General features: G+C 43.6%; 1 protein-coding gene across 1 annotated transcript in view; it reads left to right on the top strand.

The window, feature by feature from the left end:
* Positions 1-24,292: 24,292 nt before the first annotated feature.
* LOC132882558 (serine/threonine-protein kinase MARK1-like) overlaps positions 24,293-24,627 on the top strand; it is a 141,474-nt gene continuing 141,139 nt past the window's right edge. The window contains exon 1 of the mRNA XM_060915651.1: positions 24,293-24,514. Coding sequence (XP_060771634.1) covers positions 24,293-24,514 — 222 coding nt within the window. The remainder of the gene's footprint in view (positions 24,515-24,627) is intronic.

Raw genomic sequence — 24,627 nt, 5'->3', positions numbered from 1 at the left:
GACACATTCACAACGTTTCCAGACGGGGATTTAAAAATGACTGCAGCCTACGTTATGCTGTTTCAGCGAGACTAGTTGGTTGTAGGCTAATTCAAGTGCTTCCTTCCGTAAGCTAAGTTTGCCTGGCTACACAGATGCAAATGGACAATTTTAACGAGTAGTAGATGAAGAATGTAAACATATAATGATGTTGTGCTTTCGCAACTTGTGTGTTTGTGACTTATTGCGGCAAAAGCAGCGTGTCCTTACCTTGATACGGGCGCCTTGAAACAGTTCAGAGTGTTTAGCTGCGCGTGTCGATTGGCTGTATCCCTTGTGCCAAACAAATCGGATGTTGTGGTGGGCGGGACCGTGTTCTTGAACTCAGAGAGGCGAGTGCAGGAAAGGACGTGCAGGGACAGTCGCGTTAGGAACGAAATGGCTGCAAAAAGGCATGTTATCGGCATATCGGTGGAAATTATGGCCGATACCGATAACCCTAAAAATGCAGAATATCGGCCCGATATATCGGCCAGGCCGATTATCGGTCGACCCCTAATTTTAACCCCATCACTGCTACGATTCTGACACCCGACAACACAACAACTAGGCATCGCTGAGTCTTTTTTGGGTCCAGGCTGCGCGCGCAATTTCCGCTTACGTATGAATGACGTTTACTGCGAAGGGGTCTATTCACTAACTGGTTTTCACCGCTGCTTATAAATACGCCATTCTCAGACTCTGACTTTGCCAGAACGGCTCGTTTTGCCACTCTAGCTGTTTCTGTGCCTCATTGCAGTTCATGGTTTTTCTCTCTAGCTTAGTTTTCTAGTTCATGGTTTTTTGCACTAAGGTTTTTTTTTCTTGTTCATGGTTTTTTTGCTCTAGCGTTTTTGTCCTTACCTGTCTCGAAGTTTTTTTGTCTCTTTTTACCCGGACTATTTTTGCCATTTGTGTTTTTGTCCTGTTTGTTTACCGTTTTGCCATGCCCTTTTTCCCCTGGATTAAATCACCTTATTTATTGGATTACTGTCCGTGTTCTGCTTTTGGATCCTTATCTCACCACACCTCCACCACCCCTAACAATACCTGATTTATAACATTTGTGATAATGGGAACTTACTTAACCAGTGGTACAAGAGAAATAAAACACTTCAGTTGTGCTTTTATAGGAAATAATCAACTTCAAAATGGTGACAGCACCCTTTCGGCAGATTCTACCATAACAGAGGCCAGTTAAGTCCCCTCTCCTTAAATTGCTGAATTGATTATTTTGATCATTCTATTAAGTTTTTCTAGTAGCATTTGGGGTCTTGGACATTCACAGTAAATTTTAGGACAGTAGTCCTGGTAACTAATTAATAAAAGCCTGACATGACAGACATGCTAAATGATAATAGAAACACATCGGTTTCTATCATCAAAACCTGACAGACAAACTAACGTCTACCATCATATTCTGACAGACACTCTAGATGACCATAGCAACAAAACTGTTTCTTACGTTATTAATCTGACAAATTTAGTAATAATATTAAATACCTCATCACTAGAACCAAATAATAAACTAAAATATTGAAATAAAAAAGATAAAATTTATTTTCAAAATTGAAATATCAACAATAATTGTCAGAACAGTGACGACAGACACGACTGAAACGGCCTGTCGGCTGAAAGGGTCGCAAGTGGCTCTGATTTATCTCAACTTACGATAGTTTTCCTCCAGAAAACTTTAAATATGAATGCACAAATATATTCTCAATGTTTCTATCGTCAAAAATTTCTATGGTCAGGATAGCTGACTGAAAATCTTACCTTGATTTATTTGATGAAATCTAGCTGTCAGAACTCCAAGTCTTGCCCGGAAGTAAATGTCTGCCGTCACAAAAATCACGCGCAGTAGAATTTCCTCTCTGCGTCAGTCAACATGTGCGTGGCGAGGGCTTGAATTTTGCTATCGTCAGGTGCATTTGACTGACAGACTGACGATAGCATTTTTTAAAAATAACTGTGGGCTTCTCTCGTGAACGAAATAGTTTTTTCGCTGTTAATCTATTTCAACTCTATCTGTTGACACCCAAAAATGATAAAGCCTGCTTCCACACGATAACTACCAAAGATCCATAATGGCCGAGTCTATCGTCAGGTCATCTGGCAGAAATTCACTGACGATAGCAACAGGGATAATGAAAGGGATTTTTAAAATGGGAGTTATGTCTGTCAGATATGTCAAAGAAATAGAACTTTATTCTTTAAAAATCTTTTATTGATATACTCAGTGCATTTTTAAATGACGTGCTGTTTTAGAAGACCAAATACCATATTTTCAATTAGGGCTGTGCAATATATCGAATATACTCGATATATCATGAAAACTCTGTGTGCGATACATAAAATTATGATATCCTAACTATCGAGTATTTTATGGTCATCTTCCGACTTGCGTTTGTTTCGTGTTTGTTTAAAACCTTTCCCGGTGGTTTTCTCCCTGTCCCTCAGGCAGTAACGTGAGAGGCTGCCTAAGGGTAAAGAAAACAATAAACGTCACGCACTCGCCAACCAATCCCGGGCGACATCTCGGTGCTGAAAGGAACTTCCGGGAAGATTTTCTAGTTTCAGTTGTGTTGCCAGATTGGGCGGTTTTAAGTGCATTTTGGCGGGTTTTGAACATATTTTGAGCTGGAAAACGTTAGCAGTATCTGGCAACACTGCCGGCGGGAAGATTTCCTGGTTCCGGTTTACAGCGCTGACTCAGTTCGTGCAATCGCTGGTGTTGCATAGGCTACCGTGTAAACTCTGGCAATTTCAGCGATAAATTACTTCCTAAAAGAACTAGTAAGGGTTCAGTCTTGCTGGCATTTTTTGGATATCGCGAGGAGGACGTGGAACAGCAAATGCCAGTTTGTAAAGTGTGCAAAAAAAAACCCTGTCATCACGAAAGGCAGCAGCACTACAAATATGTTCCATCACCTGAAACTCACCCGTTACAGTATGCAGAGTCTCTTAAACTCCGAACTACTTGCCCACGAGCTAAAACCCCCACACGGGCTAAACAAATGACCATAGCGGCCTCGTTCTCCAAAGCCCCCCCATATGAGAAAACGAGTCAGAGATGGAGAGCTATAACGGATGCAATCACTCACGTCATTGCCGAAGACATGATCCCAGTTAGTATAGTGGAAAAACCAGGCTTCCAAAAATTACTAAACACACTCGATCCCAAATATGAGTTGCCTGGTCGCAGACATTTTACAGAGAAGGCAATACCGGAATTCTACACATCTGAGAGGCAGAGCCAGAAAACATTCAGCTCAAAAGTGTGCAAAGAGAAAAATGATGTTTTGCAGATCTCTCTCTCTCTCTCTATTGTGAATGTTCCAGTGGTTCTCAGTAGTCAGGTTCATAGCTTGGAGATCTATTTTTTAAAATAATTTAATGAAAGAGCACTTTTCTTATTTAGGCTAAATGTCTTTCTCAGTGTTGAGCTTGCACTTTATTGATTCGAGCTCTGAGCAGCTCTGTATTGTGTTGCCCCTTTGTTGCAATTTTCAAGATTGTTTTTTCAGTTTGTGCCACATCTTTGTTGAATAAAAATAGTCTTATTTCAACTCAATTGTGATTAAATCACTAACATGGAAATTTAAAATGTGTTGTTGAAAACCACCTGTAAAGTTAACCAAGAATGTTATTTAATCTGCAGGGATTGTAGTGAAAACAGTAAAGAGTAAAAGTTAGATTTCATGGGGTCCTTTAGAGGAGATTTAAATATATCGAGATATATATCGTATATCGTGAAATGGAGAAAATGTATCGGGATATTCATTTTTTCCCATATCGCACAGCCCTATTTTCAATCTTGAAAATATTACCTCACTGAAAAAAGGACAAGAAAATTTCTTATTTTGTGGGCAAGCGGTTAATGGATCCAGTTACGGTAGAATCTGCCTTTTGTTGAGGTAAGGATTTTGATGCTGAATGCAGCCTAATTGCACCTGAAAACTGCCACAAACAGCTTAGCTATCATCTATCCCAAAGAGACTTGATCAAATCCACAGTGGGTCAGTCGAGGGCAAATTGGAATCTAACTCAATGACAAAGTGTGTTAAATTTTAACAAGATGCAATGTCTCTGCCGAATCCCCCCCAACCAACTAATAATAAGCCAACTGAATGTGTAGAAAAAAAATTACCATGGCTACGTTCACACTGCAGGCTGAAGTGACTCAAATCCGATCTTTTCGCCCATATGTGACCTGTATCCGATCTTTTATCGACAATATGAACGACACAGATCCGATTTTTTCAAATCCGACCCAGGCCGTTTGGATATGTGGTCCTAATTCCGATTCCTATCCGATCTTTTCATATGCGACTTCAGTCTGAACCGCCAGGTCGCATTCATCCGACTTACACGTCATCAACAAGCCACAAACGTCACTATTCTGCACGGAAGTAGGCGGCGGGTCTCTCAAAAAAGTTACAACAACATGGCGCATAATCACGGGCGCAGATAGAGGGTGGGACGAGTCATATTTAAATTCACCTCGTTCGGTCCCCCCCACTTATAGGGAGGAAAAAACGTCTATGCTGTCTTTCTTTGCATAAGGCAAACCTCACGGAAAAATCAAAAGACTAATTACCATTCGGTTTATTAAGGTGCACGGCAGTGTATACACAGTTGCAACAACTCACATAAAACAAAACAAAGACTGATATTCGGTTGGTTGAGCTGCGCAGACTGCACAGGTTGCGAGCTCGAGCTTGGTTGCTATGGTAACCCACAAGTTTGACAGGCATATCGGGGTTGGGGTTGGTTTGCTGGCAGCTTTGTCCCCCCCAGTTCAAAAAAATGTATCTGTGCCCCTGTGCATGACATCAATGCGAGGGACGCTTCGGGCCTGTGAAGGTTCTGAATCTTCTCAATGGAAGGACGCAGAGGTTAGGGAGCTGATTTCCATTTGGGGGGATGCAGCTATTCAAGCTAGATTGGATGGGTCATACCGCAACCGGGCGGTTTTACTTCCGTAAACACTGGCCATGCTCACTGCGTGTGACGTCGTCGTATCCTGCAGTGCGCATGCGGAACACTTTTAGGTCGCTTTTCGTTCATACTGAGGATCACATACAAGTCGCATATATTTGTTAATGTGAGCGACCTCACAAAAAAATCGGATTTCACAAAAAAATCGGAATTGAGCATTAAGCCTTGCAGTGTGAACGTAGCGTATGTCTTATATATCCAGCTAGTCATCAGATGGGACCTCAGATAATATGAGATTGCTGGCCCTCTGTATCTAAGAAAAACAATATTAAGAAATTAAGGCAAAGCTGTCATCGTTGGTAGAAGTTGGAACCCCAAGTGACAGTAACAGCCGAAGGGAGGAATATAAGAAACAGGAGAAATACCATGGACTAAAAGAGGGCTGGAGAAAATGAACGTTAACTCCAAGGAACCCGGGGCTGCATCACCCACGTGGGAAGAGAGGAAGTAAAAATTCTGAAGAACAGTAAAAATACTGAACCGCCCCCTCAGTCTCTGAAGGTGGTATATCATGAATGTCTGCACAATCCCCACTGTTGAATTAACACCCTAAAGTGTTCATATATGTCCAGTTGGGCAAAAATAAACTCGGAATACATTAAAACCAACACTGTGTTAATGCAACACTGGGGATTTTGCCCTCCCCACCAGTGTAGAGCCTTTAAAGGTGACCTAGTATACACCTTTACTACAAGTTGACACAGATTCCTGAGGTCTTAAAGTATGTCTGTAACATACTTTGGTCAAAATACCACAAGGATAAAGAACCACCGCTCCCTTCTCACCCTGTCTAAACAGCCCTGTTCAAACCTTCTGATTTGAGTGCCTGTTCCTTTAAATGATAATGAACTACCGCTCACCCCACCCCCTCTTCTGCCAGCCAATCAGGTAGCATTTTCCTCATGAATATTCATTCAAAAAGGCAGTTCTCAAGCCATGAGTGGAGATACGCAGTTGAAGGGGCGGCATAATTCTTATGAGCTCCCCTTGTGATGTCGAAAGAGGAGCCGAGTTGAAGCACATTTCATTTCATTTTATCTCATCTCATTATCTCTAGCCGCTTTATCCTGTTCTACAGGGTCGCAGGCAAGCTGGAGCCTATCCCAGCTGACTACGGGCGAAAGGCGGGGTACACCCTGGACAAGTCGCCAGGTCATCACAGGGCTGACACATAGGCCAAGTTTACATTAGACCGTATCTGTCTCGTTTTCTTCGCGGATGCACTGTCCATTCACATTAAAACGCCGGGAAACGGGAATCCGCCAGCGTCCACGTATTCAATCCAGTTCGTGTCTGGTCCGGTGCTGTGTAAACTCAGGGATGTGATTTTTCCGCGTATTCGCGGAATTCCGCTTTTTTCACCTCAAAACTTGAAAAAAAAAATGCTTCCGATTTTTCCCTCAAATCCACATTCGTATCCTATTCGTTCCGACTTTGTTTGAAAGATGGCAGCCTCGGATTTGCATCTTTACGCCCCGATCACGGAGGCTGCCATCTTTCAACTCTTTGTTTGAAGCGAGCGCGTTCATTGGTTGTTACAGAGCGATGGGCCAATCATGTACCTCGTTTCATCTCATTGACGTAATTACGTCATTTACGCAATTCCGTCATTGAGATGAAACGAGGTACGTGATTGGCCCATCGCTCTGTAACAACCAATGAACGCGCTTGTTAGATAGCTGTACGTAAGCTCGCTTCAAACAGAGTTGAAAGATGGCAGCCTCCGTGATCGAGCGTAAAGATGTAAATCGAGTGAGAGAGAGAGCGAGTGAGAGAGAGAGAGAGAGAGAGAGAGAGAGAGCAAGCGAGAGAGAGAGCGCGAGCGTGCGTGCGCGTGCGAGTGAGAGAGAGAGCGAGTGAGAGAGCGCGAGCGTGCGTGCGTGTGCGCGCGAGTGAGAGAGAGAGCGAGTGAGAGAGTGTGTGCGCGCGCGAGTGAGAGAGTGAGCGAGAGTGTGTATGTGTCAGAGTTGCATGTTACCATTAAATTGGCTTGAATTTGTTAATCATGACAAGTTTTTTCTTGTGTGTTTGCTTGCCATTTTAGTACAATTTTTAAGTCAGAAAACCCCAAAACCCAGGAGCTTCGGGGGGCTTCCCCCCTTGTCCCCGGGGGCCTGTGGCCCCCGGACCCCCGGCTAAAATTTTCAGATAATTTCACCAGCCCCAGATCACAGCCCTGAAACATTGAGAATACGTGGATACGCTGTGCTGAGCTCTAGCTGGCGTCTCATTGGACAACGTCACTGTGACATCCACCTTCCTGATTCGCTGGCGTTGGTCATGTGACGCGACTGCTGAAAAACGGCGCGGACTTCCGCCTTGTATCACCTTTCATTAAAGAGTATAAAAGTATGAAAATACTGCAAATACTGATGCAAATACTGCCCGTTGTGTAGTTATGATTGTCTTTAGGCTTGCCATCCTTCCACTTGCAAGTGGTAAGTGACGCGCACGCCCGACATGCACTGAGATCACACACACAGCGGCTCAGTCCCGAATCACTGCTCGTGCGCTTCACTCGCGCGCTCTGTGAGCTGCGCAGGGCCGGAGTGCGCACCCTCCAGAGGGCACTCGCTGTTCAGGGCGGAGTGATTTGGAGCGCAGGATGCCTGCGGAGCCGAGCCGCCGAGGAGAAATTACACATTTACACATTTCAACTTACGTGCCGTCTAATTAGTCATGTGATTAGCGTATCCGTGTATTGGCGTTGCTGTGTGCACGCGAATCGTTTTTAAAAACGTTAATCTGATGATACGGTCTAATGTAAACCCCACCATAGACACAGACAACCATTCACACTCACATTCACACCTACGGTCAATTTAGAGTCACCAGTTAACCTAACCTGCATGTCTTTGGACTGTGGGGGAAACCGGAGCACCCGGAGGAAACCCACGCGGACACGGGGAGAACATGCAAACTCCACACAGAAAGGCCCTCGCCGGCCCCGGGGCTCGAACCCAGGACCTTCTTGCTGTGAGGCGACAGCGCTAACCACTACACCACCGTGCCGCCCTTTGTTGAAGCACATGTTTTCTGAAATGGGCAGTGCAAAAGAAACTGACTGGGTGTCTTATTTCAGGGTTTGTGGGTTGGTAGACAATCCAGAGACCCAAATATATGTGCACAAGCACTAAAAGAGTGTGTTTTTCATACCGTATGTCCCCCTTAAAATCTTATACCACACCCCTTTTAAATTCCCAAATCTGACTGGATAGAAGGTATTGATTAATTTTCTGTAACAGCATCTCTGACAGTAGTCTCAGCTGTAACTCAAATGAGAGGGTTATATTAAGCTGCTCATTTGAATTCTCAGGGAAGTGTACAATCCAAAGCTAATAATAAACCGAGTAAAAATATGTGATTTAACAAAGAAAAACAAACACTGATACGGTGAAGCTTTCTGAAAGGAAATGTTTATTTAATATTTATGGAAGGAGTCTTCCATGTCAGTGTTTAGTCACACAGGAAAGCCTTCAGGACCTCGAGCTTACTGGCTTCTCGTGTGTGTGTTTTATTAACTGGGCAATTCCATGTAAATGTCAACCTCACCATGCAAAAATAAAGCAACATGTAATACATCAAAACCACTCCCTAGGCCTGTATTTTACAGATGTGAATAAGTTGAACCAATTTGTAACCAACCTAATATGTCACTGTCAGTCTTTCTTTCTTATAATGTAAACCCCAAGCTAAAATCAACTTTGATCATGTACAATTCTATATTATTGCCACAAGCCACAGAAATGTATGCTAAAATCCACAAAACAGCAAAACAATAGCCATCCTAAATATTATTTAAGAGCTTTGATAGTTTTAGCTGATATTTAGAGAGTTTTTCAAAGGGTTATGGTGGTTAAATTGCTGATTTTCTAAACATATGCCATGTCTATTTCAGACGCGTCACATCCATAACGGAATTTCGTCACATCCATAACGCTGACTTTTCCTTCCGAAACTCTGCATGAAATACAAAATATTTTAAACAAAGATTTTTTAATATTCACCTTGGACCCCTCTATCAAACGGATATCTCCATTTCGACATTAGGTTTACAATTTCACAGAGTTTGATAAAAATGTACAGTCACCCAAGAAAAGTGATACTTTTTCTGTCACATCCATAACGCATCTTTTATTGGCATTTCCTGGCATGCCCTAGATGTACTATGGGAATTGTTCTTGTTCTATCACTTCTCCAGTATGGTACAGCCTTAAAATATGCAACACCTGTTTAAATACTGGGAGACAATAAAACATGCACTGGGTCATTTGTTGCCATTTTGAGTTCAAGTGTCACGTCCATAACGCTGGAATTGCTCAACTTCAAGAGAGGCTGGTGAGAGAATGCCTGTTCTATGCTATTAATTGTAACCATAAAAGGTTAAAAAGCATGATGTCATCATTCATAAATTAGAATTGTGATCACTGGGAAACCACTGGGATAAAAGAGATAGAAAACACACTGGGACATGTTATCAGAAAATAATCAACATCAGTGTGAGAACTGTAGCTCCACTTCGTATCAGAACACACCACACCAGCACGTGAATTATTTTCCGATAACACCACACCCAACACCCAAGTGTTTTATCCTTTACTTATAATAAGTAGCAACAGAAATAGATTTATAAATATAATTTCATTGATGGTGTTAGTTTCTCAGGGCAGCATGTGTAATATTTCCTCTACAATAAAACTCTCATCCAGGTACTGACATGAATATAATGACGCATCAACGAGGTTTAGATTTTCTTTCATGCAAACCCAGATATCTGTGTGAGATCAGCGAAATGTACACCTTAGAATACAGCAGAGCGCCGTTTTAACTAGGGATGTTAACCGATGACCAGTTGACCGAATCAATGTCAACCGGTTAATTTTTTTTTGGTTGTCGGTTAAAAAAAAAATCAATCGTTTGGAAGCTGCCGATTTTGGAGCGGAGAATCTGGAATTCTGTGTTGTAAACGCTTGGGGCATGCCATGCGGTGTAAGGACGACAGCTGACAAGTCAGAAACACCCATTCAGTCATGTCCCGCCCTCCCGCCCCAGTTGAAGACAGCTGACAAATCAGAAACACCCATTCAGTCATGTCCCGCCCTCCCGCCCCAGTTGAAGACAGCTGACAAATCAGAAACACCCATTCAGTCATGTCCCGCCCTCCCGCCCCAGTTGAAGACAGCTGACAAATCAGAAGCACCCATTCAGTCATGTCCCGCCCTCCCGCCCCAGTTGAAGACAGCTGACAAATCAGAAACACCCATTCAGTCATGTCCCGCCCTCCCGCCCCAGTTGAAGACAGCTGACAAATCAGAAGCACCCATTCAGTCATGTCCCGCCCTCCCGCCCCAGTTGAAGACAGCTGACAAATCAGAAACACCCATTCAGTCATGTCCCGCCCTCCCGCCCCAGTTGAAGACAGCTGACAAATCAGAAACACCCATTCAGTCATGTCCCGCCCTCCCGCCCCAGTTGAAGACAGCTGCCATGCAGTGAAAGAAAAAAGTGTAGACACAGGCTTTTTAGCTTACAAATTACTATTCTGTTTTTTTTTTATTATTATTAGAAGGCACATGGAGTTTAGTCCTGCCTTGGCCAGTGCATTCTGAAAGTATGTTTCGGTCTGTAGCCAACAATGCATGTTATTGCAGATCATATCTCTCCACACAAACTAAAGGCGCAGATGCCGACTTTTTCACGGTTGAATCGTGCAGATCCGATTTTTTTTTTTTTTTAGGGGGGCATTGGAGTGTCTGAATAATTTCATCACTCCAACGCCCCCCCCTAAAAAAAAGAAAATCGGATCTGCACGATTGAGCCGTGAAAATGGCGGCATCCGCCAAAAGGCGCGCCGTTTGCATCCCTGTTTAAACTCATAGGTTAACCGACTTTAACCGGCTAATGAGGCTCGGTGGTCGGTCAAGATTTTTTTTAGTTTTCGCCATCCCTAGTTTTAACACAGTAGTTGGGATCCAAAAAACTCTGACCATGTTATGTGTGAATCCGTGTTATAACGGTATGGAAAATCTGCTATGGCTTGGGTAGAGCTAGCTTTTTTCAATAGCGACATCCTATGTTTGCATTGCAAGGCCATCCTTAAAAAAAATCCGTTTCCTGTCCACCGGGTGAGCAAAAAAATTTTCAGTCAGGAGGGAGGGATTTTTTTTATATATATGGATGGATAAGAAATCGCAATGCTGTGTTTGCTTTTTCTTTCAGTACTTTTTTATTACAAAAGCAGACACATTTAATAAAATGACAGTTTAATCAACTGAAACTTGTACAAAAACTAAGTTAGCATTTTAAATGCTGACTGTAACATTTGCAAAACTTTTACAAAGGTACTTAAAATGTCCGACACACGGACTTTTTGTAGTTCTAAATCGAGCGTTAGGCCTAGCTCGGATGAAATTACACTATTAAAATGATCACTGAATGATTTGTTTTTCTGAATCTTTGCTATTTTGTTGTTCGCTAGAATACCATTTTGCGATTTCACACTTAAGCAAATGATGAAAACTCCGGATCTCCTTCCTTCATGGCGGCTGCCGTTTTTTTGTGCCGCACGGCGCATGCGCAGAGCTGATTCAGTTCAGAGTGCGCGCGCGCTCGGCGGAGGCAGTAGTGTGTCGGAGGGAACAGAAGCAGAGATGATGCTTATTTTGTCTCCGGTAAACCAGTCTTCTCTCGTTCAATTACGTGCTGGCATCAAAAGACACCGTTGGTTGTAAATGAACCCAAACTGAGTGGTTGGAGTGTATTTTCATACACAAATGGAGAAATGTTCGCTGAGTGTTTAATTGTGTAGCCCCACTGCAGACCGTTGTCGTTGTTAATTCATAGCGTGCTCAGCTGCGTGAATGTAGCCTGGGCCCGCCCATCCTAAGCGTGACGCAACACGAGGGCCTGTTCCGAGCTGAGTCTGGCCAGGCAGGCTATCTACAGCATTTCCAAGCTCCCAAAAAATCGGGAACCAATCAACTTTGAGCATCTCCAACGGCCCTGGGTAGAGGCGTGTTCAAGGCAGCGACGTAGTAGAACTGCGACCGGAAGCCATAGATTGTTTACAGAATCTATGCCGGAAGCGCTTCATTCACATCACGAACATGGAGCAGCGGCAAGCCTTTAACACAGCGGTAGATGCTGTATTGAAAGCATTCAACGGGAAGTTCTCATTGAAAACGGAGCAAAGAGCAGCCCTGGAGGTATTTATTGAAAGGAAGGACGTTTTCGCCTTGCTCCCGACCGGCTTCGGTAAGAGTTTAATCTACCAGTTAGCCCCGTCGCGTCACATAAGTCAGAGGAAAGAGTGATGTGATTGGTTTAAGCTTCGTCACAGCCTTTTCTGGCTTCGACCAGTAGCAAACTGAGGCATTTCAGGGAGGCGGGTCAACCACGGGCTCTGGGAAACGGTTTGGCTTAATAGCTTGGCCAGACCAAATGCTCGCAGAGCTTTGAAGTCGCGTTAGCCAGGCTAGCGTGAATGTGTCATGCACTGAAAATAAGAGATTTCCAAGCCAGGAACGCCTCATGATGCAATACGCAAGAAAAGAAAGATTTACTGCCGTTTTACTTTGTATTTGAGTAAAGTGAATAAATAAATGGTCTGTGGAAAATACATTTAATCCTGGGAACTGCATGCACAGGAGTTTATTTTGTGTTTACTCCCCCCGGCTGGCTACTTATTTGTCATGGCTGGCTAGTATGAGCCTTAGTGGAAAGCCCTGGGAATGCGCAAATGTCAAGTTCGATTTTAGATTTACGAACCCGAAAAAAATGTCGAAAAACCGGCGTTAAAAAAAAAAAATTTCAACCGCACAAACGGCACTCACCCGGCCGGTGGACCGGAAACAGAACATTTTTTAATAATGGCCCAAGGTATTAAAAATGCAAGTTTTGGCCTGCTCTGAACGATTGTAAGCATAATTCCATACAGCATAGTAGCATTGCCGATATAATTGCAAGTCATTACAAAAGTACAATAGCAGTGAGAAGAATATGGACAATCGTGTGATAATTAACTGCATGTAATAAGTAAACGAGAAGTGTTCAAAGAATAGAACAATAATTATTGTGCAACAAGGCATAGCACATAACGCACAGTTTTAGTCCTTGGTTTTACTGGAAAAAGTCTGTAACCTTCTTTTGTTGAATGAAACCTAATTATTTTTATTCACGCACCAGTAACTTTATTTGTATGTTATTTCATAGAAAGCAACAATTATATTGTGGCAAAGCTAAATATAAAGTGAGAGTGGATCTTTACATTTAAACAATCTAACGCGACAAAAAAATATATATATATATGAGAGAGAGTGCTGAGCGTAAATGAGTGCACCCCCTTTGAAAAGTAACATTTTGAACAATATCTCAATGAACACAAACAATTTCCAAAATGTTGACAAGACAAAGTTTAATATAACATCTGTTTAACTTATAACGTGAAAGTAAGGTTAATAATATAACTTAGATTGCACATCTTTCAGTTTTACTCAAATTAGGGTGGTGCAAAAATGAGTACACCCCACAACAAAAACTACTACATCTAGTACTTTGTATGGCCTCCATGATTTTTAATGACAGCACCAAGTCTTCTAGGCGTGGAATGAACAAGTTGGCGACATTTTGCAACATCAATCTTTTTCCATTCTTCAACAACGACCTCTTTTAGTGGCTGGATGCTGGATGGAGAGTGATGCTCAAGTTGTCTCTTCAGAATTCCCCATAGGTGTTCGATTGGGTTCAGATCAGGAGACATACTTGGCCACTGAATCACTTTCACCCTGTTCTTCTTCAGAAATCCAATAGTGGCCTTAGATGCGTGTTTAGTCATGTTGGAAAAGTGCACGACGACCAAGGGCACGGAGTGATGGTAGCATCTTCTTTTTCAGTATAGAGCAATACATCTGTGAATTCATGATGCCATCAATGAAATGCAGCTCCCCGACACCAGCAGCACTCATGCAGCTCCACATAAGGACACTGCCACCACCATGTTTCACTGTAGGCACCATGCATTTTTCTTTGTATTCCTCACCTTTGCGACGCCATACAGTTTTGAAGCCATCAGTTCCAAAAACATTTATATTGGTCTCATCACTCCAGAGTATAGAGTCCCAGTAGTCTTCATCTTTGTCAGCATGGGCCCTGGCAAACTCTAGGCGGGCTTTTTTGTGCCTGGGCTTTAGGAGAGGCTTCTTTCGTGGACGGCATCCACGCATGCCATTCCTCTGCAGTGTACGCCGTATTGTGTCACGGGAAATAGTCACCCCAGTTTGGCTTTCTACTTCTTTAGATAACTGCAGTGAACTTGCATGCCGATTTTCTTCAACCCTTCTCATCAGAAGACGCTCCTGTCGAGGTGTTAACTTCCGTGGACGACCTGGACGTCTCTGTGAGATGGTTGCGGTTCCATCTTTCTTAAATTTTTGTACCACTTTTGCTACAGTATTCTGACTGATAAGTAAAGCTTTGCTGATCTTCTTGTAGCCTTCACCTTTGTGGTGGAAAGAAATTATTTTCTTTGGGGAATTCTGAAGAGACAAGTTGAGCATCACTCTCCATCCAGCATCCAGTCACTAAAAGAGGTCGTTGTTGAAGAATGGAAAAAGATTGATGTTGCAAAATGTCGCCAACTTGTTCATTCCATGCCTAGAAGACTTGGTGCTGTCATTAAAAATCATGGAGGCCATACAAAGTACTAGACGTAGTAGTTTTTGTTGTGGGGTGTACTCATTTTTGCACCACCCTAATTTGAGTAAAACTGAAAGATGTGTAATCTAAGTTTATATTATTAACCTTACTTTCACGTTATAAGTTAAACAGATGTTATATTAAACTTTGTCTTGTCAACATTTTGGAAATTGTTTGTGTTCATTGAGATATTGTTTAAAATGTTACTTTTCAAAGGGGGTGGACTCATTTACGCTCTGCACTGTGTGTGTGTATATATATAGAGGGCGGCACGGTGGTGTAGTGGTTAGCGCTGTCGCCTCACAGCAAGAAGGTCCGGGTTCGAGCCCCGTGGCCGGCAAGGGCCTTTCTGTGCGGAGTTTGCATGTTCTCCCCGTGTCCGCGTGGGTTTCCTCCGGGTGCTCCGGTTTCCCCCACAGTCCAAAGACATGCAGGTTAGGTTAACTGGTGACTCTAAATTGACCGTAGGTGTGAATGTGAGTGTGAATGGTTGTCTGTGTCTATGTGTCAGCCCTGTGATGACCTGGCGACTTGTCCAGGGTGTACCCCGCCTCTCACCCGTAGTCAGCTGGGATAGGCTCCAGCTTGCCTGCGACCCTGTAGAACAGGATAAAGCGGCTAGAGATAATAAGATGAGATGATATATATACACACTCACACACACATTGTACACAAACATGCTGAATGCTGAAAGATCTAATGACTGATGCTAGTGTGGCACATCAGTGCCCGAATGTTAGCATTAGACATTGTGCTTATTTACAGGGACTTCCTTGCATTAAATCCAATCTCTCTCTCTCTCTCTCTCCACCCTCCCTCCCTCCTTCCTTCCTATAGTCAGGGGCTATTAATGCTCCCAAGGGAAACTGTATTCTCACATTTCATTGTCATCACAGACAGCCTTTGATTTCTTGCCTCTCTGTCTAGCTCACACACTCGCACACACAGCGGTGGCATGCATGTCTAACAAGTACACATCTACAACACAAACACATACCGTACCTGAACACTGAAGTGTGTAGGAGTACAGCAATGCACACAGTCTTGTTTTTAATTACAATATTGTTAACATTCAGTGTTTAGATGGCCTTTTTTTATTATTGAGAACATGGCCAACATTTTAGTATTTTGAGAGTGTCATGTAAAGCAAAATTTGCCATTTGACCTCTTCTTTATCTTATTTTCAAATGTATTGTAATATATTTGAAGTACAATACAGAATCATGAAAACGGATATTACTCAGACCTTCATCTTTAAAGATGTTTATTTTTACAATACAGTGATCCTATTATAAACCACTTATAAAATGCTGAACTTTGCACTTGATTAATGTGCAGTGTAGCATTACAGCGTAACAAGAGTGTGGTGATGGCCATGTAACCCGAGGCAGACTTTGTTCTCAAGGCCAAAGAGAGACTGCAACAGCTGCCCGGGCATTCCTGGTGGCACCAGAGCATCTTATTCGGCTTGTGCTCGTGTTCCATTGCTAGTTTTCCATAGTTTGTCCCTGTATGACCTAGAGAGCGACTAACTGGGGGGAATCAGGCTAGGAATTTGCTTTAAAGTGGGTTGAGATCGGGTCTCTGTGCAAGCCACTCAAATTCTTCCAATCCACCCGTGGCATATAAAGACATCAGATACAATTGCGTGCCTCTGACATTGTGAGAACAGTTTGACTCTTAGTGGGTGTGAAGGTCAGATTTCTACATACTTTTGGCCACATAATGTATCATTTGGTGTATATATGCTATAAGTAATGAATAACACATGACTGCTCATGCCTTTATAGGAAAGTAATCAATGATGGGGGTGGTAGGCTGTTACCACCCTGAAGGAAGTACAACCCTGATTCCAAAAAAGTTGGGACAAAGTACAAATTGTAAATAAAAACGGAATGCAATGATTTACAAATCTCAAAAACTGATATTGTATTCACAATAGAACATAGACAACATATCAAATGTCGAAAGGGAGACATTTTGAAATTTCATGCCAAATATTGGCTCATTTGAAATTTCATGACAGCAACACATCTCAAAAAAGTTGGGACGGGGCAATAAGAGGCTGGAAAAGTTAAAGGTACAAAAAAGGAACAGCTGGAGGACCAAATTGCAACTCATTAGGTCAACTGGCAATAGGTCATTAACATGACTGGGTATAAAAAGAGCATCTTGGAGTGGCAGCGGCTCTCAGAAGTAAAGATGGGAAGAGGATCACCAATCCCCCTAATTCTGCGCCGACAAATAGTGGAGCAATATCAGAAAGGAGTTCGACAGTGTAAAATTGCAAAGAGTTTGAACATATCATCATCTACAGTGCATAATATCATCAAAAGATTCAGAGAATCTGGAAGAATCTGTGCGTAAGGGTCAAGGCCGGAAAACCATACTGGGTGCCCGTGATCTTCGGGCCCTTAGACGGCACTGCATCACATACAGGCATGCTTCTGTATTGGAAATCACAAAATGGGCTTAGGAATATTTCCAGAGAACATTATCTGTGAACACAATTCACCGTGCCATCCGCCGTTGCCAGTTAAAACTCTATAGTTCAAAGAAGAAGCCGTATCTAAACATGATCGAGAAGCGCAGACGTCTTCTCTGGGCCAAGGCTCATTTAAAATGGACTGTGGCAAAGTGGAAAACTGTTCTGTGGTCGGATGAATCAAAATTTGAAGTTCTTTATGGAAATCAGGGACGCAGTGTCATTCGGACTAAAGAGGAGAAGGACGACCCACGGAACACTGCGCCATGGATCCACAAAGCGAGCACAGAAGCACTGCCATGCAGAGTGCCGGTATGTCCCAAACTGCCTGCACAGCTGTCGCAACGCCACCGAGCAACATCGCTCGGAATGCTGCACCAAGCACAAAAGCACCGCCGCACAGAGCGCTGGACAACCCCGATGTTAAAATGAGCAGCGAGCTCACTGCAGTCCATAGCAAGGTGCACAGGCAGACCAAGGCCTGAAGGCAACTGACGCCCAAAACTGGGTCCAGAGCTACATCACAACCGGCGGACCAAACACTCAAACAAAAAACAAGCATCAAACTACACAAACACAAAAAAGGAAAAAACAAAGGGAAAATAAAATAAAAAGCTCCAGTGAGAAACGGCAGCTAGAGGTCTGCGCGGGACAGAATTTTCAGTCCCGCTCCCGCATTGTGCAGTCCCACTCCCGCCCGCTCCCGCAAAGAATTATGATTTTCAGTCCCGCTCCCGCCCGCGCCTGCCATATTTTGTCCCGCTCCCGCCCACAAATCCCGCATGATGCAGACGTTCGCGTTATTTCTCACGAAAGTTCTTGTCATTGGCTTGGGGAATTAAACATGCTGAGCTTAGCTGAGCTCTCCACTGACCGATCCTTCACCTAGCGCACGTAGCGAGGGTGCGCGTTGCCAGGCGGCATGCGCAGCTGAGGCTTTACAGAGATACCCATTGTGAGCTTCACTAGAGGAGCTCTGCTCTTCTGCCATGATCGGAGATCTCAAACACGGAAGAGCGGAAAGGAATCGGAAACGTACGTGAGATTAGACCACTGTGGCAGCGGGGGCGTGGCCAAGCGGCAGTCTGTGAATGGAGGGCGGGGTCGGGGAAGGCAAGTGGCTAGGTCATTACACCTGATGTCAATTTGTGTGTGTGTGTGTGTGTGTGTGTGTGTGTGTGTGTGTGTGTTTGTTGCAGGGATGGAGTATAAAGGGAGGGGGAGAGGAGAGAAGAAGGATTCGCTCCCCAACCACAACACGTGTGTGTGTGTGAGTGAGTGAACGAGTGAAAGAAAGAAAGATGAAAAGCTCAATACACCCACTCACTTTATTGAGCTTTTCAGCTTTCTTTCTTTCACTCACTCACTCACTCACTCACTCACTCACTCACTCACGTGTTGTGGTCGGGGAGCGAATCCCTCTTCTCTCCTCTCCCCCTCCCTTTATACTCCATCCCTGCAACAAACACACACACACAAATTGACATCAGGTGTAATGACCTAGCCACTTACCATCCCTGACCCCGCCCTCCATTCACAGACTGCTGCTTGGCCACGCCCCCGCTGCCACAACCACATCCGCAAATTTAGGCATCTTAAAATGTTATTAATGCCAAATAAAATATCCAGCACAAATAATATATGATAGACATAAATTAATAATTTCTAAATTTTATTTTAAACACGTTTTTAGTTAGCAGGACTGCAGCTTATGCTTATCACCTCTCCCGCCCGCTCCCACATTGTGCACTCCCCCTCCCACCTGCGCCCGCAATGAGCTTTCAAAATTTGTCCCGCACCGCACTGCTTTGCGTCGGGTCCCGCGGGAGTGCAGGGCTCTAACGGCAGCCAGAATGCGCACAGCATACTCATCTCATCTCATTATCTGTAGCCGCTTTATCCTGTTCTACAGGGTCGCAGGCAAGCTGGAGCCTATCCCAGCTGACTACGGGCGAAAGGCGGGGTACACCCTGGACAAGTCGCCAGGTCATCACAGGGCTGACACATAGACACAGACAACCATTCACACTCACATTCACACCTACGGTCAATTTAGGTGGGGTTTACATTAGACCGTATCAGCGGATCATCAGATTAACGTTTTTAAAACGATTCGCGTGCACACAGCAACGCCAATACACGGATACGCTAATCACATGACTAATTAGATGGCACGTAAGTTGAAATGTGTAAATAAACCTCAGTGCGGCTCAGCACTTCCTCCTCCGCACTCAGGCATCCTGCGCTCCAAATCACTCCGCCCTGAACAGCGAGTGCCCTCTGGAGGGTGCGCACTCCGGCCCTGCGCAGCTCACAGAGCGCGCGAGTGAAGCGCACGAGCAGTGATTCGGGACTGAGCCGTCCGCACCGTCACATGACCAACGTGGCATGACCAACGCCAGCGAATCAGGAAGGTGGATGTCACAGTGACGTTGTCCAATGACGACATCAGCTAGAGCTCAGCACTGCGTATCCTCGTTCCTCAATGTTTACACAGCACCGGATCAGATACGTACTGGGTTGAATACGTGGGCCCTGGCGGATTCAAACTGTTCCGCCTGTGGAGTCGTTTTCCGGCGTTTTAATGTGCACAGACAGTGCATCCGCAACGAAAACGATACAGTCTAATGTAAACACCACCTTAGAGTCACCAGTTAACCTAACCTGCATGTCTTTGGACTGCAGGGGAAACCGGAGCACCCGGAGGAAACCCACGCGGACAACATGTAAACTCCACACAGAAAGGCCCTTGCCGGCCACGGGGCTCGAACCCGGACCTTCTTGCTGTGAGGCGACAGCACTAACCACTACACCACCGTGCCGCCCCGCACAGCATACTCATCTCATCTCATTGTCTGTAGCCGCTTCATCCCTCTACAGGGTCGCAGGCGAGCTGGAGCCTATCCCAGCTGACTATGGGCGAAAGGCGGGGTACACCCTGGACAAGTCGCCAGGTCATCACAGGGCTGACACATAGACACAGACAACCATTCACACTCACATTCACACCTACGGTCAATTTAGCGTCACCAGTTAACCTAACCTGCATGTCTTTGGACTGTGGGGGAAACCGGAGCACCCGGAGGAAACCCACACGGACACGGGGAGAACATGCAAACTCCGCACAGAAAGGCCTTCGCCGGCCCCGGGGCTCGAACCCGGACCTTCTTGCTGTGAGGCGACAGCGCTAACCACTACACCACCGTGCCGCCCCGCACAGCATACTCTCAACCAGAAATGGTTTATTTATTTATTACCATGCAGTACATCCTGAAATGTTTTGTTCCTCCTATACCAAATTAATTTTGCAATGATTACAGTTTGTATCTATTAAAAAATTAGCTTTTAATTTGAAGAATTTGAATTTTGAAATCCAATTCATGTTCAACTTGGTACTCAGATAAAATACTTCCCAATTCAGTCTTAAAAAAAAAAAAAAACTGGAGTCAGTGCACCTCTACTGTTTATACTTCCTCTGTTTACTTCATTAACTGCCCAGATATGCCAGGAGTCTCTCCTTGTAGTGTTTTAAATTTGGGCGAGCCAGTACTTGAGCTCTCAGGCGGCCATTATTCGAGATTATTGGAGCCACAGAGCACTTAGTAGTTTCCACTGCAGTGTACAGGCTCTCAGATTCAGCTTACACGCAGTCTCTTTGTGATGCAGTCTAACTCACTTGTGCTGCTGTATTGAATAACAGTGCATATTTCGGTCTGGATGGAGAACATAAATTGTTATTAGAGAATCTTGTTAGTTTTTAATGCATTCCTAATGTACATTTCTTTCATATCGCTTTTAGTTCTAGAAGGGACGGAGCCAGCCAGTGTTTCGGTGTATCGCTCATGTGCTGTGAAAATAATGCCGAGGGTTGGTTGGTTGGTTTGTTTTGATCAAAGGAAAAATATTGCGTTGTATACACCTTACAGCAGGGGTTTTCAAAGTGTGGGAGAGTCAGCCCCCCCTCGGAGAGCAAATAAACAACAGCGCCCCCCCCCCCCCCCCCAATTTTTGTTGTTGCTATACTTAATGTTCCATTCGTATTTTTAAAAAATGGTTGTACACATTTTTTTCTTTTTCACATTTTAAACATCTGTGCTTTTTAAAACATCTTGTTTTACACATTTTAAACATCTCATAGCATCGTTAGCTCGCACCTCTTGGCAGACAACACACTGTAGCAGTGGAGCATCTTCAGATCCAGTCCATGAAAATCCAAACTTTAAATAATCGTGGTCATACTTCCTTCTTTTTCCAGTCCCCCAGGATTCTGTAGGCCTTTTTTGTGATTGTTGCGGGCTAAAATGCCTGATGTTGCGGGGGGTTTCCAAAAAAATTGCGATGAAAGTTGCGGTGTTGTTTAGGTTTTTGTTGCGATTACATTGCGGGAGGAAGTGAAAGTTGCGAGAAATTGTTGCGATTTTCTCTTTTTGTGATTAAAATTGAGTGATATGTTAAATATTAAGTTATTACTGAAAAACTATTGATTAAAAAAAACAGACACTGAGAAATGGTCCTATAAACAACTACCAATATAAAAGATTACCCGGACTACAAAAATGCAGAAAAATAGGCTTTACTTATCCAAATGCACCTGTCGGTTCAAAAGTTAAAGTGCAGAGAACCTCACAGCACAACATGAAGTTACCTTAAAATATAATATAAATGCCTCAGCTTTCATGCAAGAAAAAAAACTTAATACTAGTACTGTGTGCAGGCAGTCTCTCCTGAAGACTAAATTAAACAATAATTATAAACTAATAAAATAAATGGCTCAGGCTTCATAGAAGAAAAAAAAAACAATTTGAACAGAATCTCACAGTATGATGCTGAAGCTGCCTAAACAATGGAAAATAAAATACCATTTTGGCAAAAATGTTGGCATCCATTACTTTCTTGTATTAAGTAAAAAAAAAAAAGTGCACACAGTGCTTCACTGTAAACATAACACACTCGCACATCATGCAATGTTGCCAGATACTGCTGACGTTTTCCAGTCCAAAATATGTTCAAAACCCGCCAAAATGCACTTAAAACCAATCTGGCAACACTGCGCACATGCTGCTTCTCTTGAACTTAAACACGGAAGTAAGGCGGAAGGTAGTTTGTCGACGTCACCTCAAGACGACGCCAACGATTGGTCAAATTTGCGGGAAAGTTGCGATGATTGGATATAATTGTAACACCGCCCTGAATTCGCGGGGATTGGTTGAATTTGCGCTGAAGTTGCAAATCGCAACATCCTGGAGGCTCTGGGTTTTTTTGCTTGGCCCAGACTCTGTCTCCTCACTCACTGTAGCTTTAGGTACTAAAAAGAGATCCATTTTGTCTCTGGTAAAGGCTCCTCACGTTGCGCCCCCCCCCCGAAGAACTCTGGCGCCCCCCACACTTTGAAAAGCCCTGCCTTACAGTATCAATCCCTTTACCAAATCTAAACTCTACCCAACATCTTTTAACTGGGTTGCTTTGCCCTTGAATACCCTGTATGCTAGGGCGTAATTTTGGGTAGGGACGCTAGGGACGTGTCCCTACCAATATTCAGCCGCTACTGTGTAATCACGATCAATAAAACCGATGTCCTAACCTGAGCAATGATTATATGGCACACAAAGGGTTAAATCGATGGCACTGCTAATAATCCCCCCTCTAACGTAGATCTCATTCTCTGATTAGCTACCTGTTTCTCGCTAACTTACATGGTTGGCTATCCCAGCTGTCACTCCATCTGCTGTAAAAGCAGCACACTTCCCACAGCAGCCATGACTACCCGCCCATCAACCCCCCGTATCTCACACGTACACACCTGACCTACCCCACGCACCCCCCACTCTCCGTCAGCCTACAAATTGAGCTGGACTTCGATGTCCATGCATGCTTGCCCTACGACTCGCATGCTGACGTGAGTATCGTGGACGACGGCCCCCCTCCCAAGAAACGAGACATTCGTTCATTCTTTTTCAAAGTCAAGAATGTAAGTGCAGGGTTTCCGTCGAGCTTTAAAAACTCAACAAAATCTGCGTTAACCTATAAGATCTGCATGACATGAAATTATAATTGCTAATGGAAAAAAAAACACCTTTCGGAAGCTCTGCCTCGGATCACTTTTGTGTCCCCACCAATGTCAAAATCAAAGTTACTCCCTTGCCTGTATGTATGGTTAGACATTAAGCCATACCCTAGCACAAGCAATATTATTAATTTGGAGGCTTCAAGTTATTGTTTAAGCAATTACAGTTATGAGCAATTCCAGCGTTATGGACGTGACACTTGAACTCAGAATGGCAACAAATGACCCAGTGCATGTTTTATTGTCTCCCAGTATTTAAACAGGTGTTGCATATTTTAAGGCTGTACCATACTGGAGAAGTGATAGAACAAGAACAATTCCCATAGTACATCTAGGGCATGCCAGAAAATGCCAATAAAAGATGCGTTATGGATGTGACAGAAAAAGTATCACTTTTCTTGGGTGACTGTACATTTTTATCAAACTCTGTGAAATTGTAAACCTAATGTCGAAATGGAGATATCCGTTTGATAGAGGGGTCCAAGGTGAATATTAAAAAAATCTTTGTTTAAAATATTTTGGATTTCATGCAGAGTTTCGGAAGGAAAAGTCAGCGTTATGGATGTGACGAAATTCCGTTATGGATGTGACGCGTCTGAAATAGACATGGCATATGTTTAGAAAATCAGCAATTTAACCACCATAACCCTTTGAAAAACACTCTAAATATCAGCTAAAACTATCAAAGTTCTTAAATAATATTTAGGATGGCTATTGTTTTGCTGTTTTGTGGATTTGAGCATACATTTCTGTGGCTTGTGGCAATAATATAGAATTGTACATGATCAAAGTTGATTTTAGCTTGGGGTTTACATTATAAGAAAGAAAGACTGACAGTGACATATTAGGTTGGTTACAAATTGGTTCAACTTATTCACATCTGTAAAATACAGGCCTAGGTGAGATCTCTGGGAGTGGTTTTGATGTATTACATGTTGCTTTATTTTTGCATGGTGAGGTTGACATTTACATGGAATTGCCCTTATCTAGACTGAGAAGTTTGCACAGCATGTGAGAAGTGATTATGTACAATGATGCTGATGCTAACCAAGCTGCTTTTTCTCCAGCACACGTCCCTGGATGGCTTTTCTACTAAATTGGTGAGCCGCCAGAATCTGCCTCGCTGCAGGAACTCTCTGAGCTCCAGCGTGGACGAGCATCCGCATATAGGCAACTACCGCCTACTCAAGACCATTGGCAAGGGGAACTTCGCCAAGGTCAAACTGGCGCGGCATTTGCTCACAGGACGAGAGGTGAGGGTCTTAAGAGAGTGCTGCTTACAAGTTATGTTCATGGTGTCAAAGCAGTGTCAGATTTTATAATTAATTTTATCATCTATCAACATTATTTTGCAATACGGAAGTAA

This window comes from Neoarius graeffei, chromosome 3, assembly GCF_027579695.1.
Source record: "Neoarius graeffei isolate fNeoGra1 chromosome 3, fNeoGra1.pri, whole genome shotgun sequence".
Lineage (NCBI taxonomy): Eukaryota > Metazoa > Chordata > Actinopteri > Siluriformes > Ariidae > Neoarius > Neoarius graeffei.
The sequence above is the reverse complement of the archived record's forward strand: the minus strand, read 5'-3'. Positions and strand labels throughout refer to the sequence as shown.